At 45.0% G+C, this 20,526-nt stretch overlaps 1 protein-coding gene across 1 annotated transcript in view; it reads right to left on the bottom strand.

The window, feature by feature from the left end:
* LOC120928225 (hydroperoxide isomerase ALOXE3-like) overlaps positions 1-15,880 on the bottom strand; it is a 347,315-nt gene extending 331,435 nt beyond the window's left edge. The window contains exon 1 of the mRNA XM_040339332.1: positions 15,674-15,880. Coding sequence (XP_040195266.1) covers positions 15,674-15,814 — 141 coding nt within the window. The 5' untranslated portion in view covers positions 15,815-15,880. The remainder of the gene's footprint in view (positions 1-15,673) is intronic.
* Between the last annotated feature and the right edge of the window lie 4,646 nt (positions 15,881-20,526).

Genomic DNA, 20,526 nt, shown 5'->3' with positions numbered 1-20,526 from the left:
GCACCACAAAATGATACTTGGTTCTATATTGTCTAAAATGAACAGTACTGGGAGGTGGGTAGGGGTGTAGAAAAAGGGAAACTCGGAAAGGGGGAGTTCCTGCACCTATTGTCTGAGAAAAAAAGCCCTGCCTAAAACACTATGGGGCAGATCCACAAAGGTATTACGCCGGCGTATCTATTGATACGCCGGTGTAATTTGAAAATTCCCGCGTCGTATCTTTGCTTTGAATCCTCAAAACAAGATACGACGGCATCTCGGCTAGATCCGACAGGCGTACGTCTTAGTACGCCGTCGGATCTAAGCTGCAATTTTTTCGGCGGCCGCTAGGTGGCGTTTCAGTCGAATTTCGTGTCGAGAATGCAAATTAGCTATTTACGGCGATCCACGAACGTACGTCCGGCCGGCGCATTGTTTTTACGTCGTTTGCGTTCGGCTTTTTCCGGCGTATAGTTAAAGCTACTGTTATGAGGCGTACTCAATGTTAAGTATGGCCGTCGTTCCCGCCTCGCATTTTGAATTTTTTACGTCGTTTGCGTAAGTCGTTTGCGAATAGGAATTTGCGTAGAATGACGTCACCGTCGTAAGCATTGGCTTGTTCCGGTTAAATTTCAAGAATGCGCACTGGGATACCCCCAGTGACGGCGCATGCGCAGTTAAAAAAAACGTTGTTTACGTTGGGTCACGACGTATTTACATAAAACACGCCCCCATTACATCCATTTGAATTCCGCGCCCTTACGCCGCAAGAGATACGTAACTTACGGCGCAAATTCTTTGTGGATTCAAAATAAAAATTATAAGTTACGGCGGCGTAGTGTATCTTAGATACGCTGCGCCCGGCGTACAGATGCGCCGCTGTACGAGGATCTGCTCCTATATGTGGCGGAAAACTAACACTGCACATCACACCATCCCCACAGTAAAACATGGTGGTGGCAGCATCATGTTGTGGGGATGCTTTTCTTCAGCAGGGGCAGGGAAGCTCGTCAGAGTTGATGGGAAGATTAATGGAGTCAAATACAAGGCAATCTAAGAAGAAAACCTGTTAGAGTCTGCAAAAGACTTGGGGCCAGATTCAGGTAGAAGTGCGGCGGCGTAACGTATCGTAGATACGTTACACCGCCGCAAGTTTTCATCGCAAGTGCCTGATTCACAAAGCACTTGCGATGAAAACTACGCCGGCGGCCTCCGGCGTAAGCCCGCGTAATTCAAAGGGGCGTGTGCCATTTAAATTAGGCGCGCTCCCGCGCCGGACCTACTGCGCATGCTCCCTTTTGAATTACCTGCCGTGCTTTGCACGTAGTGACGCCATTTTTTCGAACGGCGACGCGCGTAGCGTAATTCCGTATTCCCGGACGGCTTACGCAAACGACGTTAATTTTTAAATTTTGACGCGGGAACGACGGCTATATTTTATACAGCACATACGTGCGCTGTGTAAAGTTAAGGCACCCAAAACGACGACTTACTTTGCGACGGGAAACTAGACTAGCGGCGATGTAGCGAACGCGAAAATCCGTTGTGGATCGCCGTAACTCCTAATTTGCATACCCGACGCTGGTTTACGACGCAAACTCCCCCCAGCGGCGGCCTTGGTACTGCATCCTAAGATCCGACAGTGTAAAACAATTACACCTGTCGGAACTTAGGGATATCTATGCGTAACTGGTTCTATGAATCAGTCGCATAGATACTCTGAGAGATACGACGGAGTATCTGAGATACTCCGTCGTATCTCCTTTGTGAATCTGGCCCTTGATACTGGGGCAGGACAACGACCCTAAACATACAGCCAGAACTACAATAGAATGGCTTAGATCAAAGCATATTCATGTGTTAGAATGGCCCAGTCAAAGTCCAGACCTAAATCCAATTGTGGCAAGACTTGAAAATTGCTGTTTACCGCCGCTCTCCATCCAATCTGACAGAGCTTGAGCTATTTTGCAAAGAAGAATGGGCAAAAATGTCACTCTCTAGATGTGCAAAGCTGGTAGAGACATCCCCAAAAAGACTTGCAGCTGTAATTGCAGTGAAAGGCGGTTCTACAAAGTATTATCTCAGGGGGGCTGAATACAAATGCACGCCACACTTTTCACATATTTATTGTTTAAATCTTCTTTATACATTTTTTTCAACAACACATAACACACATTTCAATACATAAAACACATATACGGTCTCAATATATCCCCTTATAGGAAAATAAAAAAGAGTAATAATAATAATAGTAGATGGTCTACCAATCTTATATAAAAAAAAACAACAACCATGAAACCCCTATCGTCCGCATACCAGTATCTAGGGGAGTCCGGGCTGGATGGGAAGGAGGGAGAGAGGTGTATCGAGGAGAAGGAGGAAGAAAGGAGAGAGATGTGAGAGAGGGGGGAAAAAGGGGGGGGAGAGGGGGAAGGGGATGGGGGAGCAAAGTCCCCCATACTCTCCCCCTAGTGTATTATGTGCTAGGACTCTAGTGTTAGTGCCCTTTAAGGTGAAAGTGCATGATGAGGAGTGACTGGTGATAGGGCAGTATAGGTGTAAAAATAATTCAGGGAAGCTACTGCATACTAAAAAACAAGGGGCAGATCCACAAAGAAATTACGCCATCGTATCTATTGATACGCCGGCGTACTTTCAAAATTCCCGCATCGTATCTTTGTTTTGAATCCTCAAAACAAGATACGACGGCATCTCGGCTAGATCCGACAAGCGTACGTCTTAATACGCCGTCGGATCTTAGATGGAATTTTTTGGCGGCCGCTAGGTGGCGTTTCCGTCGAAATCCGCGTTGAGTATGCAAATTAGCTATTTACGGCGATCCACGAATGTACGTCCGGCCGGCGCATTTTTTTACGTCATTTTCGTTCGGCTTTTTCCGGTGTATAGTTAAAGATGCTATTATGAGGCGTACTCAAAGTATGGCCGTCCATCCCGCGTACAATTTTGAATTTTTTACGTCGTTTGCGTAAGTCATTCGCGAATAGGAATTTGCGTAGAATGACGTCACCGTCGTAAGCATTGGCTGGTTCTGGTTTAATTTCGAGCATGCGCACTGGGATACCCCCACGGACGGCGCATGCGCAGTTCCAAAAAAAACGTTGTTTACGTCGGGTCACGACGTAGTAACAATAAACACGCCCCCATTAGATCCATTTGAATTCCGCGCCCTTACGTCGCGAGAGATACACTACTCCGCCGTAACTTAGGGCGCGGATTCTTTGTGGATTAAAAAAAAAAAAAGATAAGTTACGGCGGCGTAGCGTATCTTAGATACGCTGCGCCCGGTACGTTTTCTCCTGCTGACGCGCAACACATGTTCTGGACTTGCCCCCAGATCCAACAGTTCTGGACTGGGGTCACGGCCTGTATTGCAGAAGTGCTGGGGGTACCGGTCCCACAGGAAATTAATGTTTGTTTACTGGGATTGGTGGAGGAGGTGGTGCCGTCCTGAGCCCATAGAACATTATTGAGTATCTTGTTGTTTTATGGAAAGAAGGCTATTTTGCTCAAATGGAAGAATACAGGGGCGCCTGAGATTGCTTTTTGGAAGGGTTTGGTGAACGCTATGATGCCTTACTATAAGGCAACGTACCTATCCCGGGGATGTGTCGGGAAATTTGAAAAGGTGTGGAGGGCCTGGTATGAATCAGACCACACGGTTGGGTAAAGAGAAAGTAGGCTGATGTATGATTAACTAGGTATATACGTGGGGTAGAGCTCCTGTTCCAGGTGTTTCGGGGTAGCTGTCGGTGGCATGCCACAGAGGGGAGTATTGATACTGAAGGTGTCCTGATTTAAGGTTGGGCGGGGATGGGAACTGAGTAGGGGGGGTGGGGGGGAGGATCTGGGAAGGCTTTGTATTGAATATGCCATCTGCGATGGCACAGTGTTTGTGTTCCCGGTCATGTTGGCCGAGAGTTAAGCTTGGCGGTGTGCCAAGGAATGTTGTTTTTTTTTTTTTTTTGTATATGTACAAAAACCTTTAATAAACAGAATTTTCAAAAAAAAAAAAGATACGCTGCGCCCGGCGCAGATGTATGTGGATCTGCCCCCAAGTTTTTAAATATAAGAGTGAACTCTGTAAAGGCCAGGGGGATAGGTGTATGTGTGGAGTGCCTGTGTTGATAAGGGGACAGAACATATATGTGAAAAAAAAAGTGAAAAGAGGAGTGACCTCACCTAAGTGTAGAGGGAAGGGGAAAAAGGGGGGGAATCCCCATCCCCTCCCTGTGTTCATTTTACATTATGTGTTTCTTATCAATTAATTGGTGAACTCCAGTGCTAGTGCATTTCATGAATCATTAATCCTAAATTTATTAAGATCCCTCCCTTAGTGTATTTATAAAGAGAGAGAAAAAAATGAATAGGTCTAATCCCCCCACCGCCCCCCATCCCCCACCCCCCCATCTCTCACTCCCTCATGCTGTCAATGTATGTCTCCAATTTCTTAAACTCTCTCCAGCCCCTCCATATCCTATTGAATCTTGATCTGCACTTGTTTTGTATTGACAACAGTTCCTCCATTAATCTGATTTTATCTACCTCTCTTAACCATTCCTTCTCTGATGGGGCATTTTTATTTTCCAATTTCTTGGTATTAAAGCTTTCGCTCCATTCAGTAGGTACGGGACTAGTGTCATTCTATATTTTTTCCTTGTTTCCCCCGTGCTGTGGAACAAACAACACCAGGGATCTTGTTTCACCTCCAGTCCACTAATCTTTTTTATCATTCTCAATATACCCCTCCAGTACACCTGTATCAGGGGACAATGCCACCATATATGGCCGTGTGTTCCCTCCATCCCGCACTCTCTCCAACATAAGGGTGATATCTCTCTATTTATTCTATAGAGTTTCATTGGAACATAGTACAATTTAGTTCTCTTTTACTTTTGCTTCTATTGATGTAGAGTAGACATAATCTAAGACTTGTCTTTTCTTTTTTTATGTTATAATCTGGTTTAATTCTGTTTCCCAGCTATTTAATACTCTCAATGACTCAGGTCCTGATGTAGGTAACAATAACCTATATATATTTGATATCCCCTGTCTTCCTCTTCCTCCCTGTTCTATGTTTTTCCCATGGGTTCAACTCACTCATAGAACGTAGGGGTTTCAGTAAGGTGCTTACAAAATGTTGGAGTTGCCTATATCTCCAGGTGTCCCATGGTGTGCTTCCATATTTTTCTCGTAGTTCTGAGATTGAACACAGAATATTCCTTTTCAGAACGTCTTTCAGCTTTAAGTTGTCCGAGGTCGTCCATCTCAGGTACAGACCACCCCTCTTTCCTGGTGGGAAGTAGTCCATACCCGTGAGGGGCAACAGACTGTTATACTGCCACCTCTTTATTTTACACACTTTTTCCCATATTCTGAAAGTTTCTTTTGTTATTGATGGTGTATGTCAGGAAAGGTTCCATGCGCTGGTAATATCTATCATTTGGCTTGCAGTACTGAGGTCCACCAGCAGGTGTCTCCTGGCAGTTTTGAACTGTCAGGGGAACTTCTCCCTGCTGGTGTTATGTCATCCTTGGGCCGCAGTACTGGCATCCACCAGCGGATGGATCATGGCAGTGTGGAGCAGACAGCACCTTTTGCACTCAGGTGTGACTTGAGGCCAATTACAGGCATTCCTATAAATACCCGGCAAGTGTAAACATACCTTGCCCTGGTATCGTCCTTGTGCCCTGATCTGTACCCACTGCCTGATTATCTGAACCTGTTCCTGAAACCTGCTACCTGAGTTCCTGATCCTGTCTCCCTGTCCTGACCATCCATCCTCTCCCTGTCCTGTGTTCCTTACCCCATCTGCTGATCTCCCTGTGTATGACCTTGGCCTGGCTAATGTTTATGTTTCTGAAATATCCCTTTGTCCATCTGCCGATCTGCTGTGTATGACCCTGGCCTGGCTATTGTTTATGATTCTGGCATTTCCCATTTACTGTACATATCTGTCTGTTGTTATTTGTGGGTCTCTGTCTGTTGGTTGGTTTGCTGCACTGTGTCATATTGGAGGTGGTTGCAGTGGCGGCTGGTGAATTTTTAGAATGGGGGGGCGCCAGACTCCGCCCCTCCTGGTTGACCACTCCCTCTTCTCATAAGCCACACCCCTTATATAATCCACCCATTCCGCCCCTGTATTCCACTAGTGTCAGGAGTATTTAGCAAGAAAAAAAATTAATGCAATGAAAAATTAAGAAATGTCTACATTGCTTTACAGCTTTACAATACCATGATCTAACAGCATACGGGACAGAATCAAAGACTGCAAATACTGCAGAGTGTATAGTGGTGGGTGGTATGTGTAGGAGAGGGGTGCGGAGTGTATGGCGGTACATGTAGGAGAGGGGTGCATGGCGGTACATGTAGGAGAGGGGTGAGGAGTGTATGGCGGTACATGTAGGAGAGGGGTGAGGAGTGTATGGCGGTACATGTAGGAGAGGGGTGAGGAGTGTATGGCGGTGCATGTAGGAGAGGGGTGCGGAGTGTATGGCGGTGCATGTAGGAGAGGGGTGAGGAGTGTATGGCGGTGCATGTAGGAGAGGGGTGAGGAGTGTATGGCGGTGCATGTAGGAGAGGGGTGAGGAGTGTATGGCGGTGCATGTAGGAGAGGGGTGAGGAGTGTATGGCGGTGCATGTAGGAGAGGGGTGCGGAGTGTATGGCGGTGCATGTAGGAGAGGGGTGCGGAGTGTATGGCGGTGCATGTAGGAGAGGCGTGAGGAGTGTATGGCGGTGCATGTAGGAGAGGGGTGCAGGGCACATTACATGGATAGGGGTGCAGGGCACATTACATGGATAGGGGTGCAGGGCACATTACATGGGGAGGCACCGCACATTACATGGGGAGGGGTGCAGGGCACATTACATGGGGAGGGGTGCAGGGCACATTACATAGGGAGGGGTGCAGGGCACATTACATGGGGAGGGGTGCAGGGCACATTACATGGGGAGGGGTGCAGGGCACATTACATGGGGAGGGGTGCAGGGCACATTACATGGGGAGGGGTGCAGGGCACATTACATGGGGAGGGGTGCAGGGCACATTACATGGGGCACAAGGTAAAAAGGCAGCTGCTGGACAGTGTAGAGTTAATTGTACATCCCATTGGAATTAAACTGATCAGCTGTGCCTGTGTTTGGGGGGGGAGAGCAGATAATATATATATATATATATATATATATATATATTACTAGGCTAAGCTGTTGGAATGCTGGGATTGCAGGGAGATAACTGGTCTGATAAGAGGCAAAGTACAAGAGAAAAAGGCTGCAATCCTAGCTCAGTGTGACTGTAAAGATAAAAACATCGTGCAGCTTCACAGAGACAGAGGGGAGATATGACAGGGAGAGCCAGTGGAGATCATTCTGGAGGGAGGGGGGGAGAGGGGTGAACACAAACGGAGCCATGCTGGCTGCAAGAGAGTGACACATGAGAGGAGAAATTAACTCTCAGCTGGAGAGAGAGAGAGAACCTCCGATCCCCACACTCACCTTCAGCTTCAGGCTCGGCACTGTCAGCTCCAGTGCCCATCCATTAGTGATCCGATTCCTGCCTCCATAAGTTTACTAAGGGAGAGGGGGATCGGGAGCAGGCATCTTCACCTGGCTGCAGGCTCACTCTGATGCGTCCCTCTGAGATGCATAGTGCTGACGTCACTTCCTGTTGTCGGCACTATGCACAGTATACACTGGGTGCCGTGCACCCGCCCGGTCACAAGTCCATCGCGCCGGAAGCAAGTGGCGCGATGGGCATAGCCACAAAGGCATATTTTGCCTGCCAATGTAGCGCCTCGTCTGCAATCTTGTGATTGCACAGACGTGGCGCTACTCGTACCGCACTGCACCGGCGCCCAGCGCCCGGGAACAGTGCACATAGGGACCTTTTTTTGCTTTATTTTTTTTTAAAGGGACATGTTTAAATAAAAAAAATTTTTTTTTTTGTTTTTTTTTTACTGACTTGGGGGGAGGGGGGGCGGCGCCCGGGCGCCCCCTATGGACGGGCCGCCACTGGGTGGTTGTATTTATATTATTCACTTACCTAAATAAATCATTATATTTTCACTTATATGTGTTTGGTGTTCCTCTGTTGCTAGCCACACAGTTCTGGTCACACCTGGTACATGACAGTGTATCTTGAGTAAGGCCCCTATATTGCTTTGGGACCCATATTATCCATCCCAATTCGATTTTCACATATTTATTTATTAAAAAAAATTGAAAACCATTTATCATTTTCCTTTCACTTCACAATTATGTGCCACTTTGTGTTTGTCTATCACAAAAAAAAAAAAACAATAAAATACATTTACATATTTGGTTGTGAAAAAATGTGGAAAATTTCAAGTGGTATAAATACTCTTTCACTGCACTGTATGCATATGTTTAGAGCACAGCACTTTAATTTCATTATTCACAAATAATTGTTATACACTCAGGTATAAAAAGAGGGATATATACGGTTTGCCATGCTAGCAGCCTCCAAGGAATAGTAACACCTTACTTGCAGTCTAAGCATAGTGGGCCATATTCACAGCGGAGATACGACGGAGTATCTCAGATACTCCGTCGTATCTCTCAGAGTATCTATGCGACTGATTCATAGAATCAGTTACGCATAGATATCCCTAAGATCCGACAGGTGTAATTGTTTTACACTGTCGGATCTTAGGATGCAGTACCGCGGCCGCCGCTGGGGGGAGTTTGCGCCATAAACCAGCGTCGGGTGTGCAAATTAGCAGTTACGGCGATCCACAACGGTTTTTCGTGTTCGCTACGTCGCCGCTAGTCTAGTTTCCCGTCGCAAAGTTAGTCGTTTTTTTGGGTGTCCTGACTTTAGACAGCAAACGTATTGCTGTCTAAAGTATGGCCGTCGTTCCCGCGTCGAAATTTAAAATTTCACGTAGTTTGCGTAAGACGTCCGGGAATACGGAAGTACGCTACGCAAGTCGCCGATCGGAAAAATGACGTCAGTTCGCGCAAAGCACGGCGGGAATTTCGAAACGGAGCATGCGCAGTAGGTCCGGCGCGGGAGCGCGCCTAATTTAAATGGTACCCGCCCCATTCGATTTGGACCGCCTTGCGCCGGACGCGTTTACGATACACCGCCGCAAGTTTCCAGGTAAGTGCTTTGTGGATCGGGCACTAAAACTAATTGTACATGAATCTGGTCCAGTATCTTTAGAGTTTCACATGTTTTGTGCTGTATATTTGTCAAAATGTTAGTATCATACCAACAATTTCACACATATAAAAAGGAAAAGCTGCGCTGCAAGTAAAATCAACATAAATAGTAAATTATGTATCAAATACACAAAAATCCCAGTGCAAAAACTGAAAATTAGATTTGTGCAAAAAGTCCATATGAGATGTATCACAAAGGATTGCAAAGATTGTTTAAGAAGTTCTCCGAATGGGTGAAGCAAGATATCCAGTAGGAGCGACGTGCTGACGTCATCACGATCCACGCTGTCTACCCGGAAGGACGAGCAGACAGCAGAGCCGGCCGGCTATTACTATTGATCGCACTTTTTACACTGTTTACATGTAAGTGCAATACTTTTACTCATTAAAATTTTAAAAACGTTATCACACTATGTGAGTGTCTTTCTCCTTTGGGTCGCTTCTGTGGAGAGAGCTGGTCTGATATTAAGGATTGGTGATATTGGAGAGTGAGCGGCAGTTTATCCAGGACCCTTATAGATCCATGTCTTACATGCTTGATTTCATTTCTGTTCTGGTAAGCAGCTGACACATAAGTGGTGGTGGATTTATCATCTTATTCACAAGATTTTTAACTGGATATCTTGCTTCACCCATTCGGAGAACTTCTTAAACAATCTTTGCAATCCTTTGTGATACATCTCATATGGACTTTTTGCACAAATCTAATTTTTAGTTTTTGCACTGGGATTTTTGTGTATTTGATACATAATTTACTATTTATGTTGATTTTACTTGCAGCGCAGCTTTTCCTTTTTATATTGTATTTGTGTATGTATCTTACATATAAGTTGCAGCAGCATTTTTTTATTTTCTTTTATTTATTTATCTATTGATTTTATTATTTTTCACATTTTTTATAGTGTCACTACTGTTTCATTTATTGGACCTGCGCAGTATCTTCCTACTTTTAAATTTCACACATATACTCAATCATTAATTAAAAAGGGAAACTAGACAGACCAGGTACCGATTTCGAGCAGTTATTAATACAAGAGGAAAGACCAACACATGTATTATCTGCAATATACCAATACCTCTTCCCAAAAAATATACGAAGGTTAGAGGATACTGGATTTACTTCAAAACAGCTAGAAGAAGGACTAACATATATAAATAGATGGGAGGAAGAATTGGGAAGGAACATTCCCTGATTGGACTGGGAAAGAGCTTTCCTAATAGCTATCAATATCCAGTAGATATCAGGAGAGGAATTATATTATGCAAGTAAAATCAACATAAATAGTAAATTATGTATCAAATACACAAAAATCCCAGTGCAAAAACTGAAAATTAGATTTGTGCAAAAAGTCCATATGAGATGTATCACAAAGGATTGCAAAGATTGTTTAAGAAGTTCTCCGAATGGGTGAAGCAAGATATCCAGTAGGAGCGACGTGCTGACGTCATCACGATCCACGCTGTCTACCCGGAAGGACGAGCAGACAGCAGAGCCGGCCGGCTATTACTATTGATCGCACTTTTTACACTGTTTACATGTAAGTGCAATACTTTTACTCATTAAAATTTTAAAAACGTTATCACACTATGTGAGTGTCTTTCTCCTTTGGGTCGCTTCTGTGGAGAGAGCTGGTCTGATATTAAGGATTGGTGATATTGGAGAGTGAGCGGCAGTTTATCCAGGACCCTTATAGATCCATGTCTTACATGCTTGATTTCATTTCTGTTCTGGTAAGCAGCTGACACATAAGTGGTGGTGGATTTATCATCTTATTCACAAGATTTTTTACTGGATATCTTGCTTCACCCATTCGGAGAACTTCTTAAACAATCTTTGCAATCCTTTGTGATAAATCTCATATGGACTTTTTGCACAAATCTAATTTTCAGTTTTTGCACTGGGATTTTTGTGTATTTGATACATAATTTACTATTTATGTTGATTTTACTTGCAGCGCAGCTTTTCCTTTTTATATTGTATTTGTGTATGTATCTTACATATAAGTTGCAGCAGCATTTTTTTATTTTCTTTTATTTATTTATCTATTGATTTTATTATTTTTCACATTTTTTATAGTGTCACTACTGTTTCATTTATTGGACCTGCGCAGTATCTTCCTACTTTTAAATTTCACACATATACTCAATCATTAATTAAAAAGGGAAACTAGACAGACCAGGTACCGATTTCGAGCAGTTATTAATACAAGAGGAAAGACCAACACATGTATTATCTGCAATATACCAATACCTCTTCCCAAAAAATATACGAAGGTTAGAGGATACTGGATTTACTTCAAAACAGCTAGAAGAAGGACTAACATATATAAATAGATGGGAGGAAGAATTGGGAAGGAACATTCCCTGATTGGACTGGGAAAGAGCTTTCCTAATAGCTATCAATATCCAGTAGATATCAGGAGAGGAATTATAGAATTTTAGCGAGGTGGTATAGATGTCCAGTGGATATGCATAAAATCAATAGTGAAAACGATGAGACATATTGGAGATGTCACAATTCAAAAGGTACAATGTCTCATATATGGTACTATTGCCCTGAAGAATTGATATTCTGGACTAAGATATACAGTATACACCACAAAATCACGGGGATCAATATTCAACCAGATGTATTAGCTTCCCTCTTCTCCATGATCCCCGGGTCTATAAAAAAGGGCATTTTAAGACACATGCTGGTAGCAGCGCGTACAGTTATAGCCCGTAACTGGAAGAAAACAGGAATGCTTTCAATGGGAGAGTGGGTGTGGGAAATGGGCGAGATGCATACTCTGGAGATGACGATAGAAGTAGAAGCGGCTTTAAAGAACAAACTGTGAGGACATGGCAGCAATGGGTAGAGTTTAGAGCCTCCACGCAAATATCAGCATATATATAGAGGGTCATGTCAGGGAATCACTCCCCACCCTAGCCCCCATTCCCCCCTCTTTTCCCTCCCCCTAATTCCTTTTTTTTCTTTTCTTTTAGTTTTTTTTTTATTATTATTATTTTATTTTGTTTGTAGTAATGATAGTGTTATGTTGTTGGGTAGATGTTATGTTAGTTAACAGAGACCAGGAGAGAACTGGTATGGACGTGATTAATGCAAGAGGAAATTTCCTCTTTCTTAAGGTTTAGGATACCAGACAGGGCGGGCGCTAGTGCAAGGCAACATGTGCACTTGCCCTACGGCGCCAGCGCCGCCCAGGACGGAAAATTGACCATGACAGTCGCCCTCCTTTTAAGCCCCAGCACAGAGGGGGACCCGGACAGCAGGGGGATCGGAGCGGCGGGCGGGGGAAGCAATGACAGAGCAATCAAAAGGGAGAGAGAGAGAGGTGACAGGCAGCTGCTGGTGCGGACGGTTTTTAATAAAATAAATGTTTAAATACAACCCACTCACTCTTGTCAGAGCTGTAGGCATGTCAGTCTGTGAAGTCGGCTGTCCCATTCTCCCCTCCGATTCACGCTGCTGTTATCACTGAATCACTGGAGGGAGCCGCGGGGAAACTGCAATGTGCTGTCAGCCTGGGATTGCTGTGACCAATCAGAGCGTTCTGGAGGCTTAACCACGCTTCCATCATCAGAGGCTGACAGTTCACATGAGTTTCCCGCGGCTCTGTTTCCTCCAGTGATTCAGTGATAACAGCAGCGTGGATCAGAGGGGAGAATGGGACAGCCGACTTCACAAACTGACATGCCTACAGCTCTAACATGAAGAGTGAGTGGGTTGTATTTAAGCATTTATTTTATTAAAAACTTCCGTACCAGCAGCTGCCTGTCACCTCTCTCTCTCCCTTATGTTTGTACTCTGTATTCCCCCTCCTCTGTATTTTCTCCCCCTCTCCGCTGTATTTTCTCCCCCCTCCTCCTCTGTATTTTCTCCCCCCACCTCCTCTGTATTTTCACCCCCCTCCTCCTCTGTATTTTCTCCCCCTCCTCTGTATTTTCACCCCCCTCCGCTGTATTTTCACCCCCTCCTCCTCTGTATTTTCACCCCCTCCTCCTCTGTACTTTCACCCCCCTCCTCCTCTCTATTTTCACCCCCCTCCGCTGTATTTTCACCCCCTCCTCCTCTGTATTTTCACCCCCTCCTCCTCTGTATTTTCACCCCCCTCCTCCTCTCTATTTTCTCCCCCTCCTCCTCTGTATTTTCACCCTCCTCCTCCTCTGTATTTTCACCCCCCTCCTCTGTATTTTCACCCCCTCCTCTGTATTTTTACCCCCCTCCTCCTCTGTATTTTCACCCCCCTCCTCCTCTGTATTTTCTCCCCCCCTCCTCCTCTGTATTTTCACCCCCCTCCCCCTCTGTATTTTTACCCCCCCTCCTCTGTATTTTCTCCCCCCTCCTCCTCTGTATTTTCACCCCCCTCCCCCTCTGTATTTTTACCCCCTCCTCCTCTGTATTTTCACCCCCCTCCTCCTCTGTATTTTCTCCCCTCTCCTCCTCTGTATTTTCACCCCCCCTCCTCTGTATTTTCACCCCCTCTCTTCTGTAATTGTCCCCCTCCTCTGCATTTTCACCCACCTCCTCTGTATTCCCCCCTCCTCTGTATTTTCACCCCTCTCTTCTGTAATTGTCCCCCCTCCTCTGTATTTGCACCCTCCTCCTCTGTAATTACCCCCTCCTCTGTATTTTCACCCCCTCCTCCTCTGTATTTCCACCCCCCTCCTCCTCTGTATTTTCACCCCCTCTCATTTGTAATTGTCCCCTCCAATGTATTTTCACCCCCCTCTTCTGTAATTGTCCCCCTCCTCTGTATTTTCACCCCCCTTCTCTGTATTCCCCTCTCTTATGTAATTGTCCCCCCTCCTCTGTATTTGCACCCTCCTCCTCTGTATTTGCATCCCCTTCCTCTGTATTTGCACCCCATCTCTGTAACTACCTCCCCTCCTCCGAACCCCCTGCTGTCCGGACCCCCCTGTGTGCTGGTGCCCCATGATACCCCCTGTTGGCTGCCATGGGGGTATTGGAGGGGGGATGTCTATACTGAGGGGGGGATGTCTATACTGAGGGGGGGATGTCTATACTGAGGGGGGGATGTCTATACTGAGGGGGGGATGTCTATACTGAGGGGGGTGTCTATATTGATGGGTGTGTCTGCGCTATGGGGTGGTGTCTATACTGTGGGGGTCTGCACTAAGGGGAATTCTATACTAGTGGGGGATCTGCACTAAAGGGGGGGAAATCTATACTGATGGGGGGTCTGCACTAAAGGGGGGATATCTATACTGATGGGGGTTCTGCACTAAAGGTGGGGTGTCTGCACTAAGAGGGGGGATTCTACACTGAGGGGGTCTATACTAACAGAGGGTGGTCTGTACTTAGTGTGGGGTCTATACTGAGGAAGCGGGGTCTGTTCTTAGTAAGGGGGATCCATACTGCGGGAGGGGGGTTTGTAGTTAGTGGAGGGGGGTCTGATATATATATACATATATAATGCATGGTGTGTGTGTGTGCGCATATGCGCGTGTGCGTGCCAAGGGGGGGAGGGCAAAATGCACCTTCGCCTGAGTTGGCAAAAATCCTTGCACCAGCCCTGATACCAGAAGACACTGGATGTAGAAATATATTGTAATATGGAGTGGGTGGGTAATGGGCTATGTCAGTAATTGTAATACGTGTATTGTCTGTGTAACATGAAAAAAATATATAAATAAAGATTATATAGAAAATGTTAGTATCATGAAGAAATAGCAACAGATGCAACATGATTAAGGAAAATTCTAACTGGTTTCCTCTGATACCCAACATACTGTCATCAACAACTACAAACGCATATTTGATTAGAAACCCCACCTTCCACTTTTATCTGCTGATGTTTCAAATTAGGCAACAAATTCGAATTGGTGTGCCTGAAAAAATTTGATGATCCCCATGGCTACCTCTCTGATGTCCTGTACACACGATTTGTACGTCTGATGAAAATGGTCCGATGGACCGTTTTCATCGGACGAACCGATCGTGTGTGGGCCCTATCGTTTTTTTTTCCCACCGGTGAAAAAAAATAGAACCTGTTTTAAAATTTTCTGATGGTTAAAAAAACAATATAAAAAAACGATCGTCTGTGGAGAAATCCATCAGTCAAAAATCCATGCATGCTCTGAATCAAGTCAACGCATGCTCGGAAGCATTGAACTTAATTTTTCTCTGCACGCCGTTGTGTTTTACGTCACCGCGTTGGACACGGTCGGATTTTAACCGATGGTGTGTAGGAAAGACTGATGAAAGTCAGCTTCATTGGATATCTGATGAAAAAATTCATCCATCAATGTCACAGGGTTTACAGAGAGTGTTAGCAGCAACCTCGCCAACTCTGATAGAGTTCTGGATTTGGACCTATACATTTTCTATGTTTAATTTCCAATACCCGCCTCCTTATTGGGTCCTCCACTCATCCCCCGGCCCCATAGCAGGTGCATTATCTGCTATGACTGTTGTAATGCCATTGTAACCCATTACAAATACTGTCAGCACTATGTAGTGATACTTACAGCTCCAGATATGAAGTTGTTCCATTGATGGGGCAGTTGGTGTACTTCACTTTCTCCACGCACCCCCACAAGGACAATAGAGACATTATTACAGGTGCCAGCAGCCAGGTCAGTCCCCGTCGCTACCTTCAACCTATACATCTTCAGGATTTCAGGAGATTACCCTTAAGGAAGCAGCTCTGCAAGACACAAGTAAAGTATGAACAGTCAGCTATATCTTCCTCTTTTATGCAATTTACAACAAGTTCACACCTACAACCAATTACAAGACCAGTAGCATGAATCAATCCTGTTTCGACATATGGCCATATTTTTAGATTGCATAATCTATGCACTAACATGCATGTGATGGGTGATATTAGTCATTTTTTTATATCTACTCTGGTAATTATATACTACTAAAATACTGAGACAAGGAAGTCAGTATGGTACTTACAGGATTTTTTTTATGTTCTGAAACATGACAGGAGTCATGAATGGGTTAATGTACTATTCCACATATAGATGTAAATATAAAACACTATTTACTGTGCTTTGCTCTAGCTGATGCAGGTTCTGGGCATGATATACCGACATGCAGCAGCACCATACACTCTATACATTTACAGCCCCCACTGTAGATGGGCATTATCTAAAAAAAATAAAAACTGTTTATTTTGACTTTTTAATGGGCCTAAAGGTATATCCCTAACTCTGCATCACTTTCTAAATACAATTTACAACGACCGATCCTGTGAACTTGTTACTCAAAAAACAAAAAGTATGTACATGTGTCTATGATTATTAATTAATGTGCAAACAATCAACAAATAGTGTGCAATAAATACCAATACAGTGCCCTGTGCCAAACTATAACATATGAATTTCTCAATCCATCAAAAAAAATGTGAACTAAATCCAAAAAGATTTCAAATATGCTACTGTTACAATCCACAGATTGAATGTGCCCCAAGAAAGCAAGAAAAATGTATTATATACAAAAAATATATAAAATAAAAAAATATATATGTATATGTGCTAAGAAAGTCCTTAATAGATAATTTCTTGCAGTGATGCCCAGCTATGTTTCCACCTTCACCGCAAATAGTGCCTACACCATCGACGGATAAAATGGCCACTCACTAGATGGACCCAGAAATCTGCCTTTGGTTCATATGGATAACCACTCCCTCTCATCACTCCCAATGCTTTGGCTGTAGTCTCGTTCTATATCCACTCATGTAACATATAAAAGACTATCATGGTGTAGTATATCAAAGAATTTATTATGATTAAAACATATATAGTTATTCCACTCGCATGTAAAAGTGCCTGGGAGTCGGCACTGAGCTAATCCAGCCGTAAATAGGAGAATACAAATATACGAGTATGTCCTGGTCCGCACATGTAAGGCCAGTGGCGGCCCGTCCATAGGGGGCACCCGGGCGCTGCCCCCCCCCCCCCCCCTCATGTAGTCATAAAAAAAAACGGGCCCTTTAAGGCTTTTAAAAATGTGTTTTGCAGCGCCGCGCATATAACATACACTCATGCATTGCATGAGTGTATGTTATTGTGGCCAGCCTATTCAGATAACCGGACATTGGGCGCCGATTATCTGAATAAGGACAGCTGGTTGGCAGTGCGGAAGTGGCCAGCGGCTCTGATAGGCTTTCCCAGTACAGCCCTTCAGCTCCCGAATGTCTTATCCTCGGAACGTAGTGGGCTACGTTCCTTGGATAAGACTGACGGCCGTCTCAGCCAATCAGGTTCACTGATTCTGGTTATCAGTAACCTGATTGGCTGAAGCGTCATCGAGGGCGGCAGAAGACTTTGAGGGACCGTGGAAGGCGGATGGCGAACCCCAAAAAAGATAAGTGCTGGGTGGGGGGGGGCAATCTGACTGGCAGCATTTTACAGGGCACAGTGGGGACAATTGATGTGGGGACAATTGATGTGGGGACAATTGATGTGGGCACAGTGGGGACAATTGATGTGGCCCTATATACAGCTGCCCTATAAAAAACACAAAGCACAAGAAGCATTGCCTGATGTAAATGATGCCTCACACAAAAGAGCTCTCAGAAGACCTACGATTAAGAATTGTTGACTTGCATAAAGCTGGAAAGGGTTATAAAAGTATCTCCAAAAGCCTTGCTGTTCATCAGTCCACGGTAAGACAAATTGTCTATGAATGGAGAAAGTTCAGCACTGCTGCTACTCTCCCTAGGAGTGGCCGTCCTGTAAAGATGACTGCAAGAGCACAGCGCAGACTGCTCAATGAGATGAAGAAGAATCCTAGAGTGTCAGCTAAAGACTTACAAAAGTATCCGGCCTATACTAACATCCCTGTTAGCGAAACTACGATACATAAAACACTAAACAAGAATGGATTTCATGGGAGGATACCACAGAGGAAGCCACTGCTGTCCAAAAAAAGCATTGCTGCATGTTTACAGTTTGCACAGGAGCACCTGGATGTTCTACAGCAGTACTGGCAAAATATTCTGTGGACAGATGAAACCAAAGATGAGTTGTTTGGAAGAAACACACAACACTATGGAGAAAAAGTTGCACAGCACACCAACATAAAAACCTCATCCCAACTGTGAAGTATGGTGGTGAGGCATCATGGTTTGGGGCTGCTTTGGTGAATCAGGGCCTGGATGGATTGCTATCATCGAAGGAAAAATGAATTCCCAAGTTTATCAAGACATTTTGCAGGAGAACTTAAGGCCATCTGGCGACCAGGTGAAGCTCAACAGAAGATAGGTGTTGCAACAGGACAACGACCCAAAGCATAGAAGTAAATCAACAACAGAATGGCTTATACAGAAGAAAATACGCCTTCTGGAGTGGCCCAGTCAGAGTTCTGACCTCAACTCGATTGAGATGCTGTGGCATGACCTCAAGAAAGCGATTCACACCAGACATCCCAAGAATATTGCTGAACTGAAACAGTTCGGTAAAGAGGAATGGTCAAGAATTACTCCTGACCGTTGTGCACGTCTGATCTGCAAATACAGGAAACGTTTGGTTGAAGTTATTGCTGCCAAAGGAGGTTCAACCAGTTATTAAATCCAAGGGTTCACATACTTTCTCCACTTGCACTGTGAATGTTTACATGGTGTGTTCAATAAAAACATGGTAACATTTAATTCTTTGTGTTTTATTAGTTTAAGCAGACTGAGATTGTCTATTGTTGTGACTTAGATGAAGATCAGATCACATTTTATGACCAATTTGTGCATAAATCCATATCATTCCAAAAGGGTTCACATACTATTTATTGCAACTGTAAGGCCTCGTACACACGACCGAACATGTCCGCTGAAACTGGTCCGCGGACCAGTTTCCGCAGACATGTCCGATCGTGTGTAGGGCCGACCGGACAATTTTCCGGCCTAGCGGACAGGTTTCCAGTGGACAAAAGTTTCTTAGCATGCTAAGAAACTTGTCCGCTGGAAGCCTGTCCGTCGGACATGTCCGATGGTCAGTACGACTCATCGGACATGTCCGCTGGCCCGAGAACCCACGCATAGCGTCGAAGTGATTCGACGCATACGTGGAAGCATTGAACTTCCGGGTTTGCGGACGTGGCGGCGTCAACGTCACCGCCACGTCACCGCACCGTCTGTTTGGTTTGATGGTGTGTACAACCATCAGACCAAAATCTCCGAGCGGACATGTCCGATCGTCTGTACAAGGCCTGAGTGTTAAGCTGCTGCCAACGCATCTAAAACAATACTGGAAAGTGGCAGCTGGTGATACATTTTTTTGGGGGGTGGTAAATACCGGTCGGGTGGATGGTGTTTGCATTTACCACATCTAGGTCACAGGCAGCGGCTTCCCCTGCGTCTCCTCCTCCTCGGCATCCTGGCCGCTTTCGCCGTCCGTCTCCTCCCTCCTCCTCCTAGGCGACCAATACGATCGCTTCTCCTCTCGGGAAATCAGGTGACAGGTCTCAGGACCCACTTCCTGATTGGCCAAGAGGAGAATCAGGAAGACAATAATGAATATTAATTTGCTATTGTCACACAACTGGGTGGGCCTGGGGTGCAGTGCTCTGCAAATCGAGCCTACCCTTCTTTGAAGCCAATTAGAGCCTCAGGCTTTAATCATGTGCTTCTAAAAAAAAAACATTGGAATCCTTGCATCCAGCGCTCTGCATGTAGATTAGGGGCCGGGCGCATGGATTAGGGGGCAATGCCCAAGCACCCCGTATGGACAGCCCACCGCTGATACTGGAGTAGATAGAACTACATTTGATGATAAAAGAAATAACATGTCAACTAGGTGGGTTTCCATAAGCTCACCTAGTCACTGCAGCTAGAAGGGACAGTCTTCCATGTAGTGACTGTTTCCTCTACAATACAGCCAAGCAGGCTAACAAACTCAATTAATGTCAAGTGGGCCAAACTGCCCTTACAAACCAAACAGGACAAACTCCAGAAAACCACAAAAATGCAGGTATTCTTAGCTTTACACATCAAGGTGAACTGGGCACTTGAGGGCATAAAGAAAACATTGATGTTTTGCTCTTGGACAGCAAAGGAAGTCAAGGAGCCACAAGACCCAGGAAAATAAAGTAGGAAGCACCGGGGGCCAGATTCTCAGAAGAGTTACGATGGTGTATCTCAGGAAACACCGTCGTATCTCTGTTTCTGAGCCCGGGTATCTATGCGAGTGATTCCTAGAATCATTTTCGCATAGATACGGCCAAGATCCGACAGGTGTAAGTCACTTACACCGTCGGATCTTAGATGTAATGCAATGCCGGCTGCTAGGTGGCGTTTACGTTCAGGTCTCATTTGACTATGCAAATGAGCCTGATACGCCGATTCCCAAACAAATTTGCGTCGCGTACTCGTCGCTTA

This window comes from Rana temporaria, chromosome 2, assembly GCF_905171775.1.
Source record: "Rana temporaria chromosome 2, aRanTem1.1, whole genome shotgun sequence".
NCBI classification, from domain to species: Eukaryota; Metazoa; Chordata; class Amphibia; order Anura; family Ranidae; genus Rana; species Rana temporaria.
The sequence above is the reverse complement of the archived record's forward strand: the minus strand, read 5'-3'. Positions and strand labels throughout refer to the sequence as shown.